At 43.1% G+C, this 26,463-nt stretch overlaps 1 protein-coding gene across 4 annotated transcripts; it reads right to left on the reverse strand.

The window, feature by feature from the left end:
- Position 1: 1 nt before the first annotated feature.
- LOC130704074 (rap guanine nucleotide exchange factor 4-like) lies at positions 2 to 26,296 on the reverse strand. 4 transcript variants are annotated; one of them, XM_059496354.1, is made up of 22 exons: positions 26,144 to 26,296; positions 22,885 to 23,027; positions 22,670 to 22,785; positions 13,925 to 14,137; positions 10,298 to 10,490; positions 6,771 to 7,060; positions 6,462 to 6,708; positions 6,170 to 6,368; positions 5,943 to 6,088; positions 5,661 to 5,805; positions 3,935 to 4,129; positions 3,454 to 3,793; positions 2,801 to 2,891; positions 2,478 to 2,690; positions 2,251 to 2,397; positions 2,082 to 2,182; positions 1,855 to 1,980; positions 1,568 to 1,746; positions 1,390 to 1,495; positions 1,204 to 1,327; positions 991 to 1,116; positions 2 to 896 (listed from the first exon to the last, which is right to left on the reverse strand). In XM_059496354.1, the coding sequence occupies exons 1-22, from the start codon at positions 26,179 to 26,181 to the stop codon at positions 772 to 774; spliced, it is 3,603 nt and encodes a 1,200-aa protein (XP_059352337.1). In that variant the 5' UTR covers positions 26,182 to 26,296; the 3' UTR covers positions 2 to 771. The 4 variants fall into 4 exon arrangements, with proteins under 4 accessions (XP_059352337.1, XP_059352338.1, XP_059352336.1 ...); XM_059496355.1 differs by lacking the exons at positions 22,670 to 22,785; positions 22,885 to 23,027; positions 26,144 to 26,296 and adding an exon at positions 18,192 to 18,348; XM_059496353.1 differs by lacking the exons at positions 13,925 to 14,137; positions 22,670 to 22,785; positions 22,885 to 23,027; positions 26,144 to 26,296 and having other exon boundaries at positions 1,003 to 1,116; positions 10,298 to 11,445.
- Between the last annotated feature and the right edge of the window lie 167 nt (positions 26,297 to 26,463).

The following is a 26,463-nucleotide window of genomic DNA, read 5'->3' on the forward strand; positions in this document are numbered from 1 at the left end:
ATTATGATTGAAACATATATATATATATATTTTCCCCTTTTCAAGATCAGGATGGCCAAGACTCGAAATTGAAATAATACAAAAGTGTCACAAGATAAGTTTATATAGGGAACATGGATTATAATTTGGACGTTGATGAATAAGATTGGTTGATGAAGACGTACCACAACAAGGCGCAAATTTGAACTGGCTCTATAAAACGTAAACGACAAATGAACTCGGAATGGGCATAGATTTTTCACTAGCATTCTCAAAACCAAGATATAGGCCTAATTAACAGTTTTTGACGTCCGCAGGCCTCTTTAAACTTGCGCTAAAACGGTGTGGACTGAGAGAACAATGATAAAGAATGTAACAAACACGCCTAGCATAAAAATGGAGGCAAATTCACACACAGGGATCTGGATAGGAAAGGGCATGATGATATCTTTGATAAATGTATATATATATTTATGTTTTTTTGTTTTTTTTTGATAAAATAGTAGAAATATGTTTTGATGTAAGATTTATAGCAAAAATAGAATAATCAGGACGCCTATAGAAAGAATGATGTGCGTAGAACGTATCGCAATTCGGACTTTGGAAACACAATCGGAGAGATAGAGGCAAAGGAAAGATGTAAGCGTTTTGTGCAAAAAAATGTCTGTCCAATTAGTATCCTCTTTTTCATCTATCTACTAGTTTGAAAAAAAAAAAACAGTCACCTTTCTTTTGACGGAATTCTGGGAGTAAATAATAGTAGGCTGCGTGGTGATGTGCTTTCAAAAGGATTCAGGCCCGTTTCGGCTCGAGTCGCTGTGAGAGGCCGGTCAAGATGCGTTGATTATCAACGACCCTTAAATTACGAATGTAGTTGCGCACTTCCTGCTCGCTACGCGGAGTTGGCGGTTGCAGCACTAAAAAGAAAGAAATAAAAAAAAAATGCTTAGAAATGATGATCTTTGGGTGGTTCAATCGATAACAAAAAAAAAAAATGAAAAAAAAAGTTACGTAGTTGCCGACTTCGGCAGTAGCGAAGAGTCCGCATAGTTTGAGCCAGCATGTGCATCTTCTCGAAATTGATCAGTCCAGCGCTGTCCAGTAGAGTCCGGTTGCCCTCGTGAGTGAAGGTCATATCTGTCACACGATCGATCAAAAAAAAAAAAAGAGGAGATTGAACAGTCAACGTTTTGTTAAATTATACAATAAATAAGTCGGACGCACCTTTCAAAAGTAAAGGCATGAAGGGAAGAATGGGTGGCTGGAGTTTCCCCACAGCGATCCGGTATGCCCGGTGATTGCGTGATGGTTCGATTAAACCGTCAAACTCGTTAAACATTTTCCTCAACTAACCGATAGAAAATGTTCAATGAAATTTCAAGTTAAGAATCAAAGTTAACTGAAATTTACCTTGGACGGAAGACGTTCCCAGGTCTGAGTCAATCGACTGACGGCCACGTTACTCAGACCCATGACGAGCGCAAAGAAAGCGTTCAAGTTCTGGAACTCTTTGCAACTTGAAAGAGAAGCACACAAGATACCCACGGTTAAGCAAACGAACATAAACGAATCACAAACGATTGCTTACTAAGCGGCCAATTTGATGAATTTGCGTAACAGCTGGACTCTTTTCCCCAAAGTGTTGGCCAGACAGATCTCGGTGACGACCCAGTATTGGATTTCATTGAAACGGCGTAAAAATAAATCCAAGTTGGACTTGATCTTGCGGAAGGGTTGCGCTCCAGCGACGTGGTACAAAAGTTCATACTACATCAGAGAGAATTAAGTTTTGAATCGAAAAAGTTTAATCAGCTGATTGGTTAGCGCCATCAATCAATACGAGAATGCAGCGACACAAAATGGCCAAGTGGTTACCTCGTGAACAGAGCAGAAAAGATCCCAATCGATCAGCGTGATGTAATAAGCTAACTCTCGCGTGCTAAACATTTCCAGCTCGTTACACGTCCCGTCGGAAGGTCCTTCCTGGTCGGGCAGCACCGTCTTCATGATGTCATCATGGCGCGGAACAAATAAACACATTTTTTTTTTTAAATTCTTAATTCAATTAAAAAGTGGAATTTATTTTTGCATAACGAACATACCATGGCGTCGAGGTGGTCTTTAGGTGAAACGAAAATGCGTCCGTTGATGGACAAGCAAGTGGCAATGCTAACCTCTGTATCGCTAATCACCGACTTCTCACCTGCGCATTAACAAAACAATTAATCAAACCATCCCCCTAAAAAAAAAAAATTCTGAATTCAAATGTACCATTGGATTTGATTTCAGCCAACACAAGTTCCTCGTGGCGTAGGCCCAACTTGTCGGCGGCGTTGAGTTTAATGGTCTCTGCCGTGGCATTGACGGGTTGCCGCAACGTGCAATAAGTATGGTCGGCGCAGTACACCCGGAAGATGACTGTCAAACGAGTAAAAAAGCGTGATCTTGAGATTTCGTTCAACGGAACGCTAACAAACAAACAAAAAAAAAATCATTACTGTCGTCGTCGGCGCGGATAGGGCGTCGCTTCTCCAAGCTAAAGGCACTGGCTGCGCTCGATTCTCCACTGTTCTTCCTGTTGCTAGCGGCTGCAGCAGCTGTGGCTGCCGCGTTGACCGCGGAAAACAGGACGACCGATTGCCCTCCGGCAGGCAACGTCCACGTTAATGTCGCCAACGATCCACCCTGTTGTCTGGCCGCACGGTACTCTCCTTCAAAACAGAAAATAATAAAACAAGACACGGACGAGTTTTAGTATTCGATCTAATTAAGTAATCGCCTTTTAATTTTTTTTTTTTTTTTTTTTTTTTTTTTTTTTTACCTAGTAGCTCCTGAACGTGATCCAGCATGGCGGCCTCTTCTCTCAGCGTGTGGTAGAGTCGGGCGTCAGCATGGACCTCGCTGTGCAATTGCTATTCATTTTGGGACACGCAAGAAGAAAAAAAAAATAGAAACAAAAGAAAATAATCAATAAAAGTCCCATCGACTTAGCCAGGCAATGGTGGTGGACAAAAACAGCAACCCGGATGAGCTATTGTTCACGATGATTACGTCAGACCAGAGTCTTTGGGCGTTTGTGGCCCCTCGTTTCCACACTAATCATTGGAGCTAGCCACAGAAAGCCCGAGGGCGTCAAACAGTTCAGTACTTCGAATGGTGTGGGTTACACCGATAATCACTTTCCTATTTTCTTATATCCCTCGTTTGTTAACCCCAAAGGGCAGGTGCACGAGAGGGTGGGGGGGAACGGACAATGCCATTTCGGTCCAGTATTTAAAGATCCCCACAGACACGAACGTTACTTGCATAATAATCGAAATTCACAAGCCAGCCATTATGATGGCACTTGATAAAGGACAGGCAAGGGGATTCGGTACAAAGACGTGTGGCGGGCATGTTTGGCCAGACGGCCACTAAAGGGGGTATCTTAACGCGCATGGCTTTAAAAAATAAGCAATCGTAATAAAAACGTACCTCGAAAAAGGAGTGTGTGATGGTCTCGTCGAAGACAGGATCCCGGATGCTGGTAACCCACTGGTAAACGAAATTGACGACGCGCGATTTGCTGGCCACGACGAACTCCTTATCTTGCGTTGGCGACTCGATCCGATATTTTCTCATAAGCTCCGTGATGAGCTGATGCGTCGGCATGAACATAATGTGCGTCAAGAGGAAGTCATCGAGGAACATGTCAGTGGCCGACGAGTAGGGCCGGATGATATCCTCGTCTCGAGCGCTGAGATGCCTCGCGTCCAATCGCGTTTCCAGCAAATGCTCCAGCATCTTCTGCGGCATGCCGGCCATCACCGTGTACCTGCGCGTACGTTAAAAAAATGAATTAATTAAAAGAATGTCAAGAGAATGCCACGTGTCATCCTGAGACCATGTCCAGTAAAATAAAAAAAAAATAAATGATAAAAAAATAAGTGCGTCTTGAAGTTTTCCATCCCCTTACTTGTAGTGCGACGAGGCGGAATGTCGATGGGCAGCGCTGGGATTGGCGCTGACCTTCTCGAGGACGAGGACGTCGCGTCCGTGCTCCTTGAGCCGGACCGTGTTAGCCTCAACGTCGCGCAGGATTCGGTTGAAGTCGTCCTTGTCGACGCGCAGGAATTGACAGCCGTCTTCCCTTGTGATGATTGTTGCAGCCCTGCAACCAGGAAAAAAAAAAAAAAATTCTTATTTCGTAAACCGATATCCAATTTGAACAAGATTTCCACCGTCCAGATGGAGCCACATACACACAATCTACCAATGAATATTATGCAGACATACCATACATCAATAACCGTTTTTTTTTTTTTTTTTTTTGCTGGCAAAAATCCATTCCATTAGACGGGAAGAATTCGCATTGAATAGAATTGAAAATACGCCATACTCTCGCGGGTGCGGCCCGATGATGCAACGTATCCCTCGCCATCTATCCTTCTAGTCATAACGGGGTCAACGTGCACACGTCCGACACACACACAAAAAACTCAGTAATGTGTGCAAACTGGTCAGCCTATTATCGATCTATTGTGTACTCCGCTCATTTTTCTTTCTCTTCTTTTTTTTTTCCCGAACGTAATAAAACTACTGCGTTCCTCACATGCCGCCTGCGGGACTCGGCAGATCCGCGTGCCGGTGTTCACAAATTGTGTTTCGTTTTTATTTTTGACTGCAGGGCTATCATTTGGTAAGTGAGTTCCATTTTGATGGATGCGTGGGTTCGCTCACTCGAGTCGTCGCGGGGGTCAAAAATAGTGTGCCAAGTGAGTGGGGGCCAACTTGTACGAAAAATAGCATCCGATGGTTCGGGAGCATAGAAACCCACACCATTTTCGCTTTTCGTTCCCCTGCTCTCTTTCCAATTGTCTTAATTTTCCCTTTTTTTTTCATTTCTTCTGCTTCAATCCATAATGGCAAGAGCTCGATCGTTTGTTTCCGGATATAAGCGGACTCACGATCACGTTCGTGACAGGGCTATTCCGGCAGATCCATATTGCCCATCTTCTTTTCGTTTTCCCCCGTTACCCTCCCCGCGGTCCCTTGTGTTAGAAACTAGACCGACCGTAAAGCGGAAAATGAGAAACGGGCGGAAAAGGAGGCCGGCCATCGTAACGACACTGTATAAGCCAAACACAGTACTGGTGGCTATGTTTATCTGGCCGGTTGCAGTGGATGGGGCGCTGTGGATCGTAGATGATCAATCAGTGATGATGATGATGATGATCAAAAACGGGAAGGCCGTTCCTCCCAAGCGTCACATTCGTTTTATTCTTAGCTATCTAACAATCATCGCAAGAGGGCCATCTCGAATAGAGTTTGAGCTGCTGGGGTGACAGTCAATGGGCGAGGACTGTCCTATGACTTGGTTGATGGCAGGCCCCATTTCTTCGGATCAAACGGAACTTGGGGGCATAAAGACTATCTGCGGATTGATTGTCAGACATTTCTAATAAGATTCATGGAAATCAAATCTATAATAAAAAGAAAGGCTTTCATGGTGAAAAGTTTGGTCCCGACGAACTGAAAATGTTTCGCTTCTCGTCCGTACGCTAGACTGCCTGAGGCTCGTTATGGCCGCCAGATTATTTAATCGAAAATGATCCATCATTGTCGCTCTCCGCTTTCCACAAAACTTTGTGCCCGCGGAAGGCTTCAGAAACAAAACAAACATTGACTTAAATTTTTCTTACCTCGGCGCGTTGTTGATGAGGGCCAACTGGCCGAAATCGTCTCCGTCCTGCAGTGTAGTGACGACGCCCTTTCCGTGGATAACGACGTTGACAGAACCTTTCAGGATGACGTACCACGACGTACCTTCGTCTCCTTGATTAAACACTGCGGATGGATCGCAAAAAAAAAAAAAAAAAAAAAAATCGAGTCAGAATTGCGTGTGAACCTTTTTTTTTGCGGGCAGTTCGGGTAAAGAGGATTGGACCGACGTGAGACACGACAGAGGGTAAACGAAGACTTACGGACGGTTTCCGCTCGCGGATGCGATTCAAAGACGATGATATTGGCCAACTCTCGTTTGACGGTAGTGGACAGGTGAGACAAGGCCCTGATGTGCACCAACTCCTCGTAGATGATCTCCAAGTCGTCCGGAGACCGGTCGTGAGTCCTGTTTAACGATGTTTGTGTTAGTGACATTGCGAGCGTCATTCGTGCGCGGACAGGGGGTTCAAAATCTAATAATACTTACGGTTTTCTGAGAATCGCTTTGAGGACGGCATCGGGCGCCAGTTGAGTCAGCGTCGAGATCACTTCGTCCTTCTTCTGTTGGGCGTCGCGGACGACGTCAGCGTTGGGTTTTCGGCCGGCTGGACCATCTCCACGACCTTCGGCATCGTCGTGGAACCGGTAGAAGACAAACTTGTCTTTGAACTGGTGCTCCTTCGAAACTGGCAGCAGTAAAAAAAAAAAAAGCCAACGATTGAATTAGTTGTGAGCAAACAAGATGTAAGAAGTGTGAAGGGATTTTTCATTTCACTTACGGGCCAAGATGACTTGTTCGTCCAGCAGGACCTGCCACATGGCGGACGCTTGAGCTCGGCTGTGGACTTCGGGGCTGAGCCCGAGGAGCCAGTCGACCATTTCCGTTCCGACAAGACAGTGGCGGACGGTCCCTCGGCCGGGCACTTTACGGTCGCGAATCAAGGCCGAGGCGGGCGAGGCCGACGACGACGCCAGGATCAGTGTTTTCAGCACTTTGCCCATCATCATGGCGCGTTCGCTAGGCGACTAAAACGAGAATAAACAAATCGAAAATCACATAAAAAAAAACAGATTTTGATTGCACTTACCAAAGTAAGTTGGGCGATTTGATTGCTGTTGGGTCCCGTTTGACCGGTCGGTTGGCCGGCAGGAGCCGTTGTTTGCTGAGCGTTGCTCGGTGGCGAAGGATTGCTGCGTCCGTTTCCACTGGCCGTCGTCGCACCGCCATCGACGGCCGTCGCGCTGACAACGGACGCATTTCGCTCCTGGCGCTGTGGCGACGGCGATTTGGTGCTGTTGATATTCGCGTCGGCCAGCGACGGCTCCCTAGAAGGGATACTCAATCCGCCGGACGTCGAACTACTCCTTCCGTTATTAGCTAAAGAAAAAAAAAGAGCATAAAAAAAAAAAAAATAAAATTATTATTGCAATATTTGTTTTCTTCATCTAAGAGATGCATGATCAAATTTCTCGTTGCTGGGCAGCCGGTCCACCAAGTCCAAACTGAGCTGGTGCGTATGACCGACTCTGGGCGTTGTACACAAAGATCAAAGGAAAACTTTGCATACATCGTTCGTTTATACATTCACCACATTTGACGTAATAATATCCAAAATAGAGAGGAGGATTTCGAATCGATTCAGTCACGCGGTCAATACATCGTGCGGGAGTTCTACAAAATGTCACCGTTTTTTTTTCCCCGACAATTAGATGAAGAAATTATTCAAACGGATGGGACAATCAATGATGTTTCAGCTGACCGTTTGACATCCCACGCTTGTAACGTGGGTGCGGCCTTTTCTTTTTTTTATTATTGTCAACCATCAGTTCGCTAAGCCAATTGCTTATAATTGAATAATATTGCTTTAAAAAAAAAAATGAAAGACAACACTCTTTGTTTGCTTGATTGATTCTTATTATTATTTCAAGCGATGAAAAGTGGTTCTATAAATAAAAGTCTGCTTTTGATTTAGTGGCCTGAAGTTGATCGGAAGTGAGAAATGAGGGGGCAGGAATTTTGAGAACGAGTCACGATTTCAAAAGCTCTTTCTATTTATTTTTTCCTTTTGGCCTCTATCGATTTGGGCTTTTCTCTTATGTGTACACTGTTTCCGCGCAGTTGACATAAGTTAGTTGACAAGTTGCCAGTTGAGAACTTAGGGTCGTTCTTCAGGAAGTGGCTGAATTCGTTAAAAAGAAAATGAAAGAGAGAAAAAAAAAAACGGGTAGGGCCAATTGAAACCGCGAAAGTTGCGTAGAGAAAAAAAAAAAACAACAACCGAACGCAATTTATTAAAGAGGATCGAAGTTGTCTGAAACACGAGATTTCCAACGACGGCCCCACTGAGAGCCGGAAGTGTTTTTCGTCAATAAAAAGAAAACGGTTAAATCACACAAAATGTATTTGAAAAAAGGAGGTTGTGTGATTAAACGTTCACAAGTTATGCTTTGCGTCTAGTTTTCCTTAGCGACTGTCAGACTCGTTGAACCCAATCTCAACAAAGGAAGAAGGAAAAATGGCCTTTATTGCGGATTCCAGTTTCCTTCATAAATAAACCAGAACAACAAGCCAAGTCCATATGGAAAGAAGAAGAATAAAAGGAAAAAAGAAAAAAAAAAAAAAAAAAAAAAAAACTAAAGTAGGGTAGTATCTATCCATGCTCTCAGCCAGAGCCCACCATTTTCTTTTATTGATGTATATAATATCAGTGTGGGTGTGGTGCCCCGCTTTTTCCAGCTTCGCGGCTGGTCGCACTCGTCCAGGGCGTCACCGCTATTTCATTAAAGAATCACGACAGGAAAGTACTAGTAAAAAAAAAAAGAGGAAAAAAAATAGATCGCCGTCCCAACGGCTACTGGTTTTGATCCTCCCATAATTAGACACGCACACACCTGCACTAAAAAGCTCCGTTTCGAACGTACTGATTGGCCATTTCTCTGTGTGAAACTTCGGTATTACCTGCAATAAAAAAAACTGTGCAAAGCTTTTTCTTTTCACAACTGATTGTTTTCTCTTTTGAGTATCTTTGTTTTAGTTTTTTTTTAGCTCTTTGATTTTCTCACGATCGAGTTCTCAGATTCAAGCGAAAAAAAAAAAAAAAAAAGAAAACCCGATGTTCTTATAACATAATAGGCCACGAGATCTATCGCATTGTCTCATGTTGTCCCTCTTGTTTTGTTTGCCTACTCGGATGTTGTACTCTGTTTTCAGACGATGCCCTTCCGCTTCGTAGAGGAAATGAGAAGAAGAAGAAGAAGAAAAAAAACAAAACAAAACAAACTAAGAAAAGTGCATTGAGATCGAAAGGGGCGTGTACGTGCGTATCATGTCAAACTCAACCGTCTTTTGTGATTCGGAAACTAAGGGTCCTCTTCGTTGTCATTTTCCTCACCAGAAGTTTCAGCAACCTACTACTCATTTGAGAACTTTTGATTGAGACTGTCAAATTCTTAGAAATATCGAGTCAACCCACACGATGAAATCAAACATTTTCTACGCCCACCCTCCTCATTTTTTTTTGGGTTTGAAATCCGGATTATTGTCATGGCTCTTCCAACTTCTGCCACTAGCTCTATTTCTAAATGAAACGCAAAATGTGATACATTCAATCTCAATGTTTAATCGTTTTCCAAAAAGGCGAGATATTAAGTTCCTTGCGTCCGTCGCAGAAGGAGGGGCGGGAGTATACGTCATTATTAAAGACACCCATTGGGCCAACGTAATAAGGGGAACCTGCCGGGTACGAGATACGTACAGTGTAACGGTGTACATATGGATGAAGATGACTTGTCTTGACGCCATGATGACTCAATTTACTACGCTCGGTTGCTTACCCAACTCTCCCCTCCCTCCCCCTTTACTCCTTATAACACGATCGTCTTGCATCGTCATCAACTAACCAATCAAACATCTAAGCATTAATAAAAAAAAAGGAGAAAAACTCAAAATCCTGTGTTGATTATTAGGAAGAAAAGGAAAAGAAGCGGAGAAGGGGAAACGTCATGGACCAGCCACTAGAGGTGGGTTATATGCTGCAAGGGTGTGTCCCCGTGTTCGTTAAGGCCACCCTTGTCTGTTTCACACACAAAGTCCATAACGAAGAGAACGACAAATGAAGAAAAGATTCCATTCTTTTTCTGTGAAGCCATTGGAACTGTAGAACGTCCCAATGAAAAAGAGTCAAAAAATATCAGTAAATCATCCAACCACAATCATGCGGGTGGGTTCTTTCCTATATATATATATATAGGGGCCTGTATCCTCAATAAAAAGAAATACGACCATTGTTCTTTCTTGAAGAAATAATAAAACGTAAAGAAAGGCAATCAGCCTCTTTGGTCTACACAGCCACACACAGCGAACAAAAAAACAAGTTCGAAAAGAATAGAGTAGATATATCCAAGGACCTGTGTTATCCGGCTCATAATAGGTATCCTATTCTAAGCTTCTTATCTTTCTTCATATCAGAACAGGATTTTCTTTTCTTTTTTTTTTCTCTCTCCTTATTTTCTATCTCATATTTTCTTCAAACTAATTTCTTAAAAAGCTTCTCCACTCAAATCAGAATTTTTTTTCTCCATAAAACTTAAAAAGAATCGTGAAAAATGAACTTACAGTTGTTGTTTTCTTGCGATCCTTGACGACTGCTGATGCCACCGGTGCTGTGATGCCGTTGCGATTGCCTTTTGCCACCTGGCTGATGAGATTGCGGTTGATGATGATGACTGTGTTTGCGGTGATTGGCCGGCGACGAAGCGGACGGAGAAGACGGGCTGCCCGACAGTTGAATGAGCTCGTCCTGGTGTTTCTGCAACGAGAAAATCGAGATCCATCGATCAAAGCCGAGTCCAGTTCCGGCCTGGCTGTTTCCGGCTTCCATTTGCAAACACAAATGACCCAAGCAGATCTCGTAGAATTTATCGTCTTTCATCGGCTTCTGATCGTGAACGTTGCCAATCGGACCATCTTGACGGTTTCGATTGGTTCGACCCGTTCGACAGTTGGATGACGCTGTCGAATGATTGCGGCGGGCCGGCCGACGTTGCTGCTGCTGCTGCAACGGCGAGCAGCTGATCAAATTCTGATAATCGTGTTGATGCAACGGGATGGCGTAATTGCGACCTTTATCGCCCAAACTGGCGCAGCATGCGACGGGCGAATGGCCGCCGTTGGTCTGACACTCGTCGTCGGACTTGTTACTTTCAACTCCGCTGTCCAGCGATTCGGGCGCATCGTGCGATTCGCTGAGGACGGTCATCACTTTTTGACATCCAATAACCGATCGGACGGGCATCACCATCGAATGGCCGACATTCGACGACGAAGGCATTTCGTAGACGGATGCAAAAGACAAGTCCATCACTCGTTGGGCGCATTCTTCGTCCGCGAAATTGGATCGAACGCGATCCGAGCTCAACTTAACGCGGCCGATCGTCTCATCCTTCACGTCGCACAGCATCGGAAATGGGGATCGCATGGCTGTCTCATCGACTGTCTCGTCTTTCCTGCCCAAAAGTTCATCCAAGTAGCCGATAACGCTGTCCAGCGAGCAACTGGACAGACGGTCCATCGGGACCGACTCCATCAATAAATCGTCACTCGTCATTTCGATTGATGGTCCACGCACATGTACACAGGGAAAAGATCGATGTGTGTAAACGCCAACACAATTTTCGGGTCCCGCTTTTTTCTTGGAACAAGAAACTGCTGGGCAGTTGTTGCGGGCGGGAGAGACAAAAAAAAAAAGTGGGTGGATGGGACACTTGTTGCAACTCGGCTCGACTACTCTCGACTGAACCTCTTCTTCTCGTCGGCTCAACACTTGATGGCCTCTCTTCAAAGCTGTTGCGTTTAACGTAACGAGGGACCAAGACGAGCGCTTTCTCAGGGGGATAGAGAGATCGGGTGGTTGTGCGGAGGGGAGGGGGGGAAAGTTTTCAACATTAAAATGGATGACACAAAGCGGAACTGCTTTTTTCGAGAGAGAGAGAAGGAAATACAATCACACGGAGAATTCGACACCGCCACGCTCTTTCTTTTTCTCTTTCCCTGCCTAGTTTTCCTCCCTATTTTTCAAAAATGAAAAACATCCATTGATTCCTAACTGATGGAGTTGCCCCCCTTCCTCTTCTTATAACTGTTGTTAAATAAAAAAAAAAAAAAAGAGGGGGATAGGGAAGAAGAAAATCACGTGCTGCTTTTTACGGATGCCATCTTTGCTTTTGGGTTATTCGATTCCATTTCAGCCAATCGCGCTCTCTTAAACGTCCCCCACCACCCCACCCAACCATAATAATGATAGTAATAATAATACAGTGAAATGAACAAGTGAAAAATGATCCGTTCGAAGACGGACAAAAAAAAAACGCTTGGCCAGTCGGTGCTAGTCGCCTCGTTCCTTAATGGCGGCCAAAATGGACGACCGTTGCATTTTTACACGTTTCCGATAGCGATCCGTCCGACTACCATCAATTTCCCACGAATCCCACCTTACGTGAGTACCCGATCCATTTTGATTGAACATTCCTACCGACTTTGAAAACGACTTAAATTTTTCTTTTTTCAACTTTAACTCGAAAAGGGGGGAGATAAATGCCCCCCTTTTATTTTGTACAGACAAATACACACGGGCAAAAAAAAAAAGGTGGCCACCATATGGTCCAGCACTTGACATATAGGTCATATAACCGTCTGTTTTCTATATAGCTCTACGTATAGTTGTGTGCGAGTATGCACAAAACAACTGCTAACGGCTGTCTCTCCTTTTAGACCCCCCCCCCCTCCCTGGATGCGCCGGCTTTGTTTCTTTTTTTTTTTTTTTTTGCCCGGTTACAGACAAACTGGAAAAGGGAAAAAAAAAGAAGCGAATTGCTCCACTGAGCAAAGAAAAGATTTTTTCGTTCTCTTTTTTTTTTTTTTTCAGTGTAACTTCGATTTTTTTTTTTGTGTATGCAACGGATGGTGGAAAAAACTTCCGGCTGACTTGGACAAAAAAAAAAACGACGGGTGGCACAGTTCACTCGTGCCCAGTTACTTCCCTCTTAAACATGACGCGTCTCTATCCCTCGAACCAAACAAATGAGATCCAGCTGAAACATGTTCCGAGTAAAAAGGGGGGGGGGGGGGGGGGACCTACGCAGAAAAGAAAAAGTGTCGTCTATATGCGAACCACGTGTTGTCAACCTGTCATCCTCGAGTCTGCCAAAAAAACACGACGAATAGCAAAAGTCCGGTCTTTTCCGTAGCCCCTCTACATATAGCAGACGGCCGAATAACATGTGGACGGAACGACTTGTTCAACAAAAAAGAAATGTGGCAGCTGTCGGTTAAATGGCCACTATGTAAAGCTGCTGATTTTGATAGTCTTTTCTTTTTTTTTTTTTTCGCCAATAGCTGAAGACTCTTTGTTATTGGCTGTCATTGCGCACGACGGCTGGCAACATACATAGGCCCTCCATCAACCATACGTGACGTCATCCGTCGATGGCCGTCATCGTTGGGCGGATCGAGAAAATTAGGATGATATTACATTTAATACACGGACGTTATTGCCAAAAATCGTATTGAAATATCGATCCAATCAGATTTGCCATTTTTCTTTTTTTGCTTGTAGAAAGAGCAAGTAATTCTGTCTATGTATAATGCTACGGCTTGCTTATAATTCTTATGCAATTGTTTGTTTTTTTTCCTTTTAGTTTTCCCTTTGTTCTGCTAGTTGCCCTTACAGACGCACCGATCGATGTCTTTCCCCTTCCATATAGACCTCTCACACACACACACACACCGACCGTCATCGTATGTGTGTGTCTTATATCCGGCCCTTTTTCGCAGTGGTCCATATGCAATACGACATATAGTGATGATTCGCATCAAGTCCTTTTACCTCTTCTCTCTCTCTCTCTAAGGAGCCAGGCTATAACCCATTAGAAAGGAGGCCAGGCCAAACGACGTCAATGTTGTTGTTACTATCGCCTGCCTTGTATTTTTTTATTTTTTATTTTCAAGCCGAGAGCAACAACAAACGACAGTTGCCCAGGCATTATTCCGGTACGGATCATCAATCTACCAACAACAACAAAAAAAAAAGCGCATCTCCCCCCCCCCCCTTTTTTTTCTTCTTCTTCTTTTCGTCATGGATATAACGACGTATTTCGTTATACACGAGCCATCGTTAACTTATAGACGGCGGAATAAAGAATAACAATATACGGCTTATAAAAAACTGGGTTGTTTCGGCCTTACCTGCCATAGTGAGCGGAAGTCACGCTGTTCGACGCGCAACAACTTGCACGGGCCGCGGGTGGAAGCGGTGGCATCGCGCGGCGAATCGTCGAGAACCGAATCACCGAACCAACTGCCGCGTCCGAGCAACCGTCGACTATAAGTCGCTGCCGATGTCAGAGGCGAACACGACGACGAAGAGGATGATGGTGAAGGTCCATTATTCGACGAATGCTATTTGAAAATAAAAAATAGGTATTTAATTTCTTTCTATTTTTTTTTTTTAAGTAGGGAGTTTTAAAAAATATAATTTGAATAAGGAAAAAGAAAGAGAAGAACAGGTGAAGATTTGATTGAAAGCATTCGGGCGCAAAAATGATGTTTTGCAACAGGCAATCGAAACAAAGAGTTCATGAATATTTTGATGAGCACAGCTGGGTGCGATTCGTATCAAAACTGCGCATTTTTAATCAATGCTATTTCTCGTCGATATTCACTGTCGTTTTTCTTTCTCCATTTCACGCATTTTTTTTTTTTTTTTTTTTTAGATGAACCCAATTGGTTGAAATGAAAAATAACTAAAAATAAGGGATTGCGTCAGCGATGGGTTCTGAACTTAGCATGAGACAAAGTGGGAAGGTAAACAAATGTTCCGACGTTTAAGTAAATATTACAACAATAAATAAAAATATAAAGAATGACGCAACGAAAATGGAACATGAGAGATATAACGGGGGGGAACAAGGAGGCAGACTTTGGATTCAAATTTCAATAAAACAGGGTGAGCGGGGACTTGATAAAATGATGGAGGGCTGTAGACGGAATACAAAACGCTGTTGCTCGAGTAGCAGCAGGAAGTGAAAGGAACAAATGGATGCGAATCGACCATCGCTCCGCCATCGAATAGAAGAAAAGACGTCCCAATTATGACGACATGGACGACGTCATCTTTCGGCTCCTGTTGTTGATGTTGTGTACCCATTTTTTTTTTTTTGTCTTCTTGTTTAGCCCAGACCGTTCCCTCTCTCATCTATCGCATCTCCAATTCTATCCGGATTCACCTAATAATATTTCTTTTTTCTATTTTTTACTTTTCCCCATCTAGTGAATAGAATGAACGTCTACCATCTAAGCCCCAATTTCGTACGAGACATTTCGGTTCAATGCGGCCGAAGCAAAGTCGCTTACGCTAACCGACTACCGCGAGGTAATCGAATCCGTAAAAAGCGGCAACAGATTATACAGTAGCTCTACATGATTTCTTTTTTTTAAAGGCGGATGGAAAGGAAGAGGGGAAAAAAAAAGTATAGAGAAGAACTCATCTGGCGGACGTGCAATTTCATAAAAGAACCCTATGTCACCAGTTTTTTTTTTTATAGGTTAGCCCATAATAGTCAATGGCTAACTAGCTCCTCCTCGTTTCTTTTCGCTTTTCATGCGCTGTAAGCGCAAAGGATGCGTCAGAATGACGGAGCGCGATTCCAAAAAACGTTTTTCTTTTCTTGTTTCAAAACTATATTTAGGACCGTTTGCTACTACGTGCATCAGTAAAAACTACCGAGAGATTTTCTTTCCTACCTTTTAACGCACCATTACCCAATTCGATTTTTGGTTCAATTGCGAATGCGTGCAGATGAAAACTTTTCACTTATAAAATCGTCGTGCATCCTCTCCATTATACATCCGAAGCTACGGCCACCCTAACGCCAGCTGTTTTCGCATTCGACGATCATGTCGCATAGCCTTTTTCCTACTCTATTTTTAATGTATGCAACAACACAGAAACCAATTTCGTAGTTTGAGCAAACAACACAGCAGCCGCGCGAACGGCAACAACAACAACAACAACAAAAAATACTGAGCCGATCGATGAGGAGCCTGTCTCGGGATATATAACGCTCGGCGAAGCGTCAAACAAGTAAAATTTCAGCACCGAAAAAATATGGCGCGTTCAAATATCAGGGTGAACACACACGCACACATCACACAGGTTTTTTCCCTTTCCAAAGAAATCCATCCCACATTCTCACACAAATCTTTTAAAAAGATCTATCGAAAGTAGCAACTCGCTATAAAAGATTCATCGAAATTCAGATTTTCATTTCATTTCCCAGACAGGAAGTAAAAAAAAAAAAAGTAAATAGAGTTCTTTACTTCACCATTTCCTGCTCACGCACACATAAAAAGTTATTGCAACAAACTTTTTCCTGCCCTCATACCCTCGCCAGAAAGCAGATCGTGAACCTCTCAGTCACAGCGGCTGTCAGCCATGCAAACATCGGCGGGAAAAAATTCTTATCTTTTTGATTTTTTTCGTTCCGTTTTGAAGGCGAAGAAAAAGGACGAGTCAAAATGAGCGGTTAACAGTCCCGCCCGGATGAGTGTGTACAACCGCATACTGTGCTATAAGGGATATGGTTTTACATGCATGAGAAGAGACGTCTGCTCATACACACAGTCTAGACCCTCTCTTTTTATTTTTTTTTGGGGGGTGGGGAGGGATCGAAAGCAACACCAAGTTTTTGCAATATGAGAGCTGTGCCTTATTATACCATCATTTCGACGACTTGGTTTAGAAAGAAAGAAAGAAAAAAAAATTTCAGGATTCGTCCGTTCGGAAAAAGTTGTCAGTGCGGCTGAGCTGCACGAGCTGCGGATAATTAAATACATCCACCAAGTGGAGTTGACAGCAAGAGGAAGGGTGTAATAGAGAAGCAGATGTTAAATATTATTTTTTTTCTTGTTTTGTTTTTGAAAGAGGAGAAGTTGCGAGCAAATGGAATAATCTTTAAAAATAAAAGTCTACGATCGATGCTTTTAGCAGCGAAATTGAGTTTGGATGAAATAGAAATATAAAAATAAAACGACATGTCTTTCGAACGGATAGGAGCTCTTATCGCGTACGCAAATCGAAGTCAAGACAACGTGCACATCAAAGGCAAACACTTTCACGCTAATTTACATACAAGGAGCATTCGATTGATGCGCCAAGGCCAATCCATTCGCTATTGACAATCGACGCAATTAAGTATTTTTGACGTCTTTCCGTTCAACGTCGGCGCTAATGTCGGAGCACATTTTCCATTCAAGTGCAAAGCTCACGTACAGAATGCGATGCGGGACACGTTCGTTATCACATCTCGTTTCTTTTTGCTCTCTCTCGTCTCTATTTTATCCATCCTAACGTATCATCATTGGGATGGTGGTTAAGTTAACACGGTGTATACACACAGGAAACATTGGTGGTGGATGAGTGGGCCAACGAGAGTGCGGGACGGACGAAATCCAATCACGCGGGGGTTATTCTAGTGTACGTCCACCCATTATAATTAGTGCCGGTCCATCAGTTTCACGCTGGCGCTTCTTCCGCCGAAAACATCCCCGCACCCAATTACAATTCCAACCAGCATTCTGCGTACAAAGACTCAATTGTTAAAGTATGTTGTATCGCAATGTATGAAAATCAAATTAACTTCAGCCCATTAAGCGGAACACCCTTTCACAAAGTTTCGTCCCGTTTGTGCAAACATGGAACAACAAACATGGGCCAAAAGTTCTTTCAAAAAATGAATCAAATTTGAGTTTATTAGCGAAATAATTGGCAAACTTTTAGCCACTGCTTTATCGCTCTTTAAAAAACAAAAAAGGAAAAAAAAAACGAAGACGAAAGTAAACACGGAGTCGGATCGAATTGTCGGCCCAAATCCCCATGTCGGTTCTATTGCGGATGCGGATCACGCGATCGAATTACGAGCGCCAACAAATAGGGGCTCAGGGGTGTACCTCATTCCGGCAACAATCCATCGAACGATGGCACGTAACAAAAAAGGATAGGAAATCCAAAACTTTTATTGTTCTTAACACACAACGGACAGGTCGTCCTCAATATGTGGGTTATAAAACAAAATTGACTTGATAATTACCTAAACTTGATCATTCTTTCGACGTTATCTGCTGAGCTAATCTAACGGCTAGACAACACAACTACGGGCCCTGCTGCGCATACAAATATGTACACGTTTATCAACAGACCACGGGGTGTGTCTGTGTGTGTGTGAGCTGTGCTAGTTAAAGAACGGCGTCACGCGTTGATGATGTGTCACACACGAAATAATTGTAGTGGGACATTTGTGGACACGGACCTCACATAAAACAAGATGGCGATAAAGATAACCGATGAGCTGTCCCTTTACGACGGCAGACATGTTTGTTTGGAGTGAAAAAACAAATAGCGTACGACACGAAAGTCATTCACAAACAAGTGATTCATTTAAAATAGAAAACGTACGGCTAGGAGGTCAGGCCGATTGCAATGATAAATGCCACGCCAGGGCAACATTTGCTCCATCGGTTTCCCTATTTTTCTTGGCGTAGTAGACCCACTTTGCGAGGCGCTACCCAACAAAAGCTGAATCGACAGACAGGGAAATGGATCAATGTTTGGTAAATTGACATTTTGGACGTCTCGGTGCCAGTCGATATTGACTACTTCCCTCCCGGTCCTTTAATGTTTGTTTTTTTCTTTGCCTGTCCGCTTGAAATATTTACATGTAGCGTATCACAAAAGCCGAGACAAGAAACGTCTAGGGAAAAGTGTTGGAAATCTGTTTGCTCGTTGGAGACACTTCACTTTTCTTTTTTTTTCTTTCAGCGTCGTCGGTCATTAAAAGCTATATAAAAAAAAATACATCCCATCTTCCTGCATCCACTTCCTGAGAAAAGAGAGAACTTTAGCATATCACGCGCTACGCACACATATGACTCCGGTTGCTTGGATCGATGGCGTTTCACGTTTTCAAACGGCGCGAACACGCTGGGCAAACAATTTATTTTTTCCTTTTTAAGGATGCTGTCCTACTTTCTGGAGCGGAATAGCACCAAATTTCCGTTCGGCTACACATCACTCACACGCGCAAACTCTCATTTTCGAATTTCTGAGTGTGCCCGATGGTTTTACCCGGTGACTCCGAAAATAATAATAAAAAAAGGGGGAAGACAACACACGATTGTTGCACGATCGAGTCAACGGGCCCACGTCTAGAGTCGACGGTACACTTGACATAGAATGTCCTGTGTGTGTGTGTTGTGTGAGCCTGTCGTCACCTGGGTAACTATTATCCAACACGGTCACATGACACGGCACATAGGCGTCGGCTGCAACCACAGCAACACGCGAGTCCGACCGAAGTAGCAAAACAAAAGGCCAGATGCAAGCGAAAACAAATAAAAATAGCTTAACACAGAGAGAGGAGGCGAAGAAAGGCCGATGAGGGGAGAATGAAAAGAAAAAAAAAAAAAAAAGGCTGGCAGTCGGCAAATGGTCACGAAAGTGTCGATTCACGCTAGGAACGCAGCTGAGAGCGTGATCTAATGCTATTACATGTATAGAGGGGAAATAAAAAAAAAGGAAAACTATAAAACCAAAATGATATACTCATAAATAATAATTTAGACAACGAAAAGGGGGAAAAAGTGTAAAAGGGTTAGGTATTCAAGTTGGGCCCATTCACGCGGGTAGTTCCCGCAGCGGCTGAATTTAATGGGCGTCGCAAAAGGTTTTTTTTTTTTTTTTTTAGAACGACAAGGTGTGAGTTGTAGTTGGCGGATCGATCGATGTCGGTAATAATGGCCAAACCCATGGGGGAAATGTCATTTCACGCGGGGGGATCCTTTCCCGAACGAACGAAAACTGTACAACTGAGGTGGGATAGCGACTGCATGACCTCGTTGCGGCTATTGGGTTTACGCATAAAAATGGATGCAGGCCAATGGCCGTGTTCCAATCAATTGCAAAAATAAAAAAAAAAAGAAACGAGGAAATTGATCGAAGAAAATAAAAAGGCTCGAAAGAAACGCACAAAAGCGGAAGAATTGAACTGCAACAAAACGTGAGCACACGAGCCGTTTTCTTCTTTTTGTCTTGGAAAAAAAAAAAGAGATTTCAAGAGTTTCGTCCCCCTTCGAGACTTTTCATTGCCAAAAAAAAAAAAAAAAAGGAAAAAACTTAAACGACAATAAATAATCCACCACTTGTCTTTATTCGCTTTGTTGGATGTCATGTGCGTAAGACTCGACACTTTTTCTTTTTCCCTTAAAAAAAAAGAAAATCGAACAAAGCAAATCGTTAGATGAAAGCCACAACGGCCTGGTGAATGCGTGTTGCATTTATTGTCGACTAAGCCATACCCCGTAAAAGAAGTGGGAAAAAAAAAAATCACCACTGTCGGTAGAATGAAAAGAAACAAAATAAAGGCGGAAGGCATTGCAGCGGCGGAATGAGGTCCGTTCTGGTTTCAACGTTCTGCTGTTTACCGTAGACTCCGGTGGCACCACCTCTTCGAGAAGTGGTGCGAGAGGGGGGGGGGGGGGGGGGTCTATTGATTCTTTCCATCCGTTTGATTTTGTATACCCCCCCCCCCCCCGCTCTTTGCAAACGGTTTGTGTCGTTTCCGCCGGTCCGCATCGATCGTCAAAACACAGTTCAAATGGACGACAAGATCCTATCTGAAATTGCCTTTGCACGGGCGAGGAGATGCTATGCGGAAAAACACACGACATTGCTATTTGTCAGAGAGTAGCATCGACGAGTGGATGATGAAAATTTTCGATTCGTTCGCTATTTTTTTTTGTGTGTGTGTGTGTGTTCAAAAAAGAGGTAAAAGGTCCAGTTTCAAATTAAACGGCCCGATTCGAAAAGGGCGGAAGAGCGCAGTCCATCATGTTGTCCTACCATAAGGAAATTGCATCACACTGGACACTTTTTGGCAATGACAATAGACTTCTTCCATAGAAATAAAAAAGGACGTAACGTGTTTGTGCAGGATGTTTTTAGTTCTGCTTTCTAACCGGATCAGGGCGAAAGGAGAAGATAAAAAAAAAAAAAAAAAAAAGGAACTAAAAGTGCCATCAAATCGACTTAGTATTTCTTTTTCTTCTCTAGAATGCAGAGTCGGTAAAGCAAAGACAAACGGTTGATTCAAAGAGAGAGAGAGAGAGTGGTAGTCCGTACTGGCGCAAAATTCGCCGAAGGCCATTTATCAAGCGCAATTGAATGGAACAGCAAAAGACGACAAGAGGGTGGAAGCGATCAAAGTTTCAAATGAGATTGAATTTATTAGCTCATGCGAGACCCCCGTAATTGGCTCCAGAGTTCGCTTGACTATTTCCCTTTGCACGCCCGTAAAGAAAACGCACGACCCACGCAAGGCAACATCCCTCCCCCAAACATTTCGCAAACAAAAAATACAAGTTTAAAAGGCAAAATGCCAGAAAGGCAACAAAGGAATATTCACTCAAGCCCAGTTTTTTTTTTTGCCAATCGCCTAAAGTGCGCACTCATTTTCTTTTTTGGTGCAAAGACACTCGCGCGAATAGCTAATGGAAGCTCGATTCACTTAGGCGAATAGCAAAAGGGAGACAGTGGCATACAACACGGCGGGTTCTTTAAAACATGATTAAGTTCAAATTCAATTGGCTGTTCTACTTGAATGCTAATAATAAAACAACGTCAAAGAAAAAATGCCGCGGAATAATTGATATTTCGACGAGATTTAGAAATGATTTCAAATGTACGAAAGATTAGGCTGTTTTAGTTTCTTTCGTTGCGTCTACATCGTAGACGTATAAAGAGACAGACGCATAAAGGTCTCTTTGAAGGCTGCAGCTAAAAAACTTGCGCGAGTTTCAAACCCCTTTTTGCCGTTCATCAACTTTTCATGGATGAATAGATGGGGGGTTATAGGTCAACACACTGGCTGAACGCGCACAGTCCCGAACCCATCAAACAATAACGTGTTTACAATGCGCCAGCTCTTGGAATTGAACGGGGCAACGCCGCCGATCTTGGAGAAGTAAGGCACAAGATGGAATAATTCACCAACGTAAATGTTACTTGAGTTTGTTCATCTGTCTGTCAGCTGATATGAAAACTTGCGTACGAAATGCACGTGAACGTCAGGCAAAATAAAATAGCAGCCGATCGCCTCTTACAATAAATCAACTGAATAATTAAACTGGTTGAATGGCTCCGCACCAGGACTCATCAAACACAAATAATAAAGCCATTATAACGATAACGATGCACATGGGACACAATTGCGCAAAGGTCAACGCCAGATGTTTGTAATGGCTATCGCACACGACGAATGGCAGTAATGAATTCACGTTGAAAAAAAAAATTAATAAAAAGCCGGGCGAAAGAGAAGGAGGTTGAATTGAATAAATGACGCGACTTTCGCTTCCGCCGCAATGTCAATAACGAAATCCCAACCGAATGGGAAATAGATAGTCCTTTTATTTCATACGAACGCCCTGGATTTTTGTGTGTGTGTGTGTCACACAAAGAGAACGTTTTTTAGATGATATTTGAAAAAATCGGCGTGGGCGAACTAAAACGAGAAAAAGGGCGGAACTTTCGGGATGGGATAGGAGAGCAGGTAAACAATCAGCGCATCGGCAAACACAAGGAAAAGGGGGAGAGAATATCTAAGACCGACGAGCCGTTGCTCGGCACGTTGACGCAAAGATGCAAGAACTCGTCAATTTCAACGTATCCGCCATTTTTTTTTTTTTTTTTTTTTGGAGCCTGTTAAAATTCTTTTTAACATTCACTTGCTCATGTTTTTCTTTCCCTGACTGCCTGACATTTGTATAGAAACGCAAAAGAAAAAAAAAAGATCCTTTTGCTTTTACGTAAAAGGCCATTTTCGGTCGAGTAAACGAGTATAGAAATAAAAATAGATTATTATTTTTTTAAAATGGACTTACATGGCGGAAACTGCTACTGGTGTCCTTGGTGTCACTGCGGTCGCTACACGTGGTCATGACGACTTCGCCGCTGAGGATGAAATACCAGTTGGTCCCGCGGTCGCCTTGTCGATAAACTATAACCAAATGCATAAAAAAAAAACGTTAGGCTAATCAGTAATAAATTTGCAGTTGTTGTTTAAAAAAAAAAGAAGTAGGACGTTGGCAATGATTACGTGTGACGCCGTCGTCGAGATCCTCGAGGTAAGCGGCGGAGGCGAGACGCCGCAGCAACGAGTTGCTCAGCGAATCCAGGCAGCGCCATTTGTGCAGGTAAGCGGCAATCACTTCCACGTCTCCGGCTCGACGCTCCGACGATCTAATTACAAAAAAAAAAAAAAAAAGATGAAAATACGCTGAGTTAGTAACATTTTCAAAGTTGCAACTAAGAGCAAATGACGGATGAAAAAAAGATGGGGAGCAATCGGATCATTTTGAGAAGAGCACCAAAAGGCAACCATGCAAAGTTGGCCATTGGAAATCGATTGACAAGTCTGATCGGAATCAGCGGAGGAATGGCAAGTGACCGTATATAGATAGTCGATAAAGCTAATCATAAAGAAAAGACGTAAATAAAAAAAAGAGAGAAAAAAAATGTTTAGGGTTGAAAATGGAAATCGATCGCTGGGCTACAAGTTGCCTCTCCTTCCGTCTGAAAAAAAAAAAAGATGGATGTGCCCCAGCAATTCTTTCTCATTCTGTCCCCCCCCCCCTTTTTTTTATAGACCAGCTACATGTACGTATGCGTAGCACATAGGGCGGGACCAATACTATATCAACCAATTCCAATCCGATTGGATGGAGTACAATGGGCTACAATGGTAAAATACACACGCATCGCTGCACGTAGGAGGATTTCGCCGAAATACAAAAGCCTCATAAAAAATAGATACATAGTAACGTGTATAAAAGATGATGAAACTCATCTTTGGCTTTTCTCTGTCAGCACACACACACACACACACAAAAAGAAAATTCCCGTGTCTGAGTGGCTACAGCCAATAGTAAAGTTCCTTGCTCCCTAACTCCCTTTCTATGATTTATGTCTTGCTCAAAACTGTTGTAAATGCGATGGCATTGCACAAGAGATGGCACAAGTACAACAGTAAAGATGCTCAGGTATCCAGCGTGGGCTATCCCAAGTAGACAATTCCCGTGTATGGCCAACTACTTACTCACTAACATGGAAGCCCTGTAGACTATCAACAAAGGCAAAAGAAAAGCATCGCCAGCTTTTGTGTGAGGCCAACCGATGTTTATGTAAACGCAACCGTGGTATGTGAAAGGACACGCACGAGCACCCCCAACAAGAACAAAATAAAGGCGAAATTCAAAAGCATTTCGTCTCCTGTTTGGCACAGCAAAAACAGTGGGGCCAACGTGATTGCTAGAATAGCTTCGTACAGTTTGAAAACTAGGCGATGTGCGAACGAACGAAATAATACAGCTTTCACTGTCGTTCCAAGAAAGACGGTTGCCTTTTCAAAGGTGGAATAATCTTTCCTGCCTTTCCGTATTGATCTTCTTCTTTGCCCCCCCCCCCCCTCCATATCACCTAGGATGGGACCCACGCATTTTAAAATAGTCCCCATGTCCTTTGGCTGCGGATCTTGAAAGCAGTACGCGGATCACGGTGCCGCGGGAAATGCATTTTTGGCCTTAACATGAAGTTTTATTATTGTACCCTACGTGTCTGCATCGCAAAACAAAGTTTAATTATAGAAATGCAGTTAGAGGAAAAAAAAAATCTAAGGTTTTATGTATCAAGGAGACGTACAGGTGCCACTTGTTGCGTCGAGTCGCTGAGCTAATCTCACGGTCGTGTGTTTTACCATCGATTGACTGTTCTCTTTCACGCCCATTTGTGGATTTGTTAGCCAACTGTTCTCCTCCCCCCTCCAGCAACTTCGATTCCTAGTTGTTGATTATCTCCCATGGCGAGTTTCGCTACGTTATGTTATATACTAGAGATAATATGCAAGCCAGTTTCTACGAAAACGATCGATAAGGCAACGATGAAACATGGACACAAAAAAAAGGCGGAAGAGGCTTCATATGGTACAATGAAAAAATACACAAGGATGGACTTCCGACATCAGCTGAGACCTCGCCTCATGCTTAGATAAACAGTATAGAACATTGATTTTTTTTTCTTTCTAACGAGAAGTAAACATCAGCCCGATTGATCTCGCTTTTAATATAAATACATCATTTTTTTTTTTGTTCAGGGAGTGGATCAGCAGGTGATTATGTCGGCACCCACTGGCTCTTCTCCCACGTTACTTTTTCATCCATCTATATTTTATTTTTCTGCTCGTCCCCTCTATTTAGGGATTTCAGAGGACATCAATAGCAAGAGATTGGCGTCTAGATCTAATCGGAGATGACGCACGATAGCATCGAGAAAAAAAAAAAGTAGGAGAAAGTTGATCCGCCTTTGCGAGTCGCCATTGTCATTGTCGTGGATGATTGATTTCGTTAGCCAGAAGACATGACATTTTACTATGGCCCTTCGACTGCCATCCAGAAAATCATATCGCATTTACAAGACGATCGGCTTCAACAGACAGACACACAAATTTTTCTCTTCGATTTCCATTGGCTTTGTACTGGAACGGTAGATGATACCCCCTTAAGTTTTCGAAATGTTCATCTAAACTACAAATCAGGAGTGGGCGATGGATCATTTATCATGTGACACCTTCTCAAACAGTAGGAAAAAGACGGTCACTTGATAAATCTCCGTTAGAAATCTTGCGGGAACTAACAATTTACTTAATACCCCGTCCGATGCAGAAGATAAAATCAAGAGGCGAATACAACAAGTAGCTTCTGAAAATGGAGGCACGAGCCAACGAAAAAAAAAAGGGGGAAACGTGAATATAATCACGACTAAAAAGCAACGTAGAGGATGAGACAGGAAATGACGCTCTCCCTATTTGTGATCAACAGCGACTCGCAAGCGAACTGGAGAATGGGAAGGGGAGAGCTCGACTCCGGGACTACACCTTTTATCGATCAAGTTCAACTTGGGGCAAACATCCGCACACAGGGAGACACACAAATCGACCGACAAATCGGCAAAACAAAAATCGATAGGCTATATCGCCACGAGAAAACAAAACAAAAAAAAAATGCAACAAGATAAATCAACTGTGACGATATCGAAATAACATTGCGTACTTTTCCAAACGCATTTTGAACGAAATGCGGCGGAATATTTTTGAAAAGAAAAGATCAAATCAAAACTGAATCATAAAACAGGTGGTTCCGGCGCTGGCACACGTCAGCGTTTCCCTTAACACGGCGATATCAAACGGGTCATGCATAATCAAGCAGATCGCTTTTCACCATCTGCTACCGTTTGACCTCAGATTGAGGGCAATACCCAGATAGCGTTCAACAAACAAACGGGCGGCGCCATTCGTCTGTTACCTTGTATCGAAAGACGACGCCCAATGATGAGAATCCATGGCTATCTTTCGGCCGATTGTGTTTAATTCTGACTACAAATGGACAATTGAACTAAAGGGGAAATGCTTTCAAGGCATCTTGAGCAGTTGGGCCACTGTTAAGTTGATACTCCAACACCTGTCCACATTCAAACAAATTTCTTTTCTTCTTTTTGAAGGGGGAAGGTAACGATATCAATTAGAATTCACGCAAATCACACGCAAAAAAATAGAAAATTTCACGCTGGACGACTAAAGGGAAACAAGATTTCAATGTTCCGTGGCGCGTAAAACGAGTAAATC

The sequence above is a fragment of the Daphnia carinata genome, chromosome 7 (assembly GCF_022539665.2).
Source record: "Daphnia carinata strain CSIRO-1 chromosome 7, CSIRO_AGI_Dcar_HiC_V3, whole genome shotgun sequence".
NCBI lineage: Eukaryota > Metazoa > Arthropoda > Branchiopoda > Diplostraca > Daphniidae > Daphnia > Daphnia carinata.

Coding starts and splice junctions, on each gene's coding strand:
- LOC130704074 (XM_057525558.2), bottom strand. CDS start 11,288: ATGACGAGTGACGATTTATTGATGGAGTCGGTCCCGATGGACCGTCTG. Junction 5,806..5,942: donor TCCGCGAGCGGAAACCGTCC/GTAAGTCTTCGT, acceptor ATCCATCCGCAG/TGTTTAATCAAGGAGACGAA. Junction 897..990: donor CTGCCGAAGTCGGCAACTAC/GTAACTTTTTTT, acceptor CTTTCTTTTTAG/TGCTGCAACCGCCAACTCCG.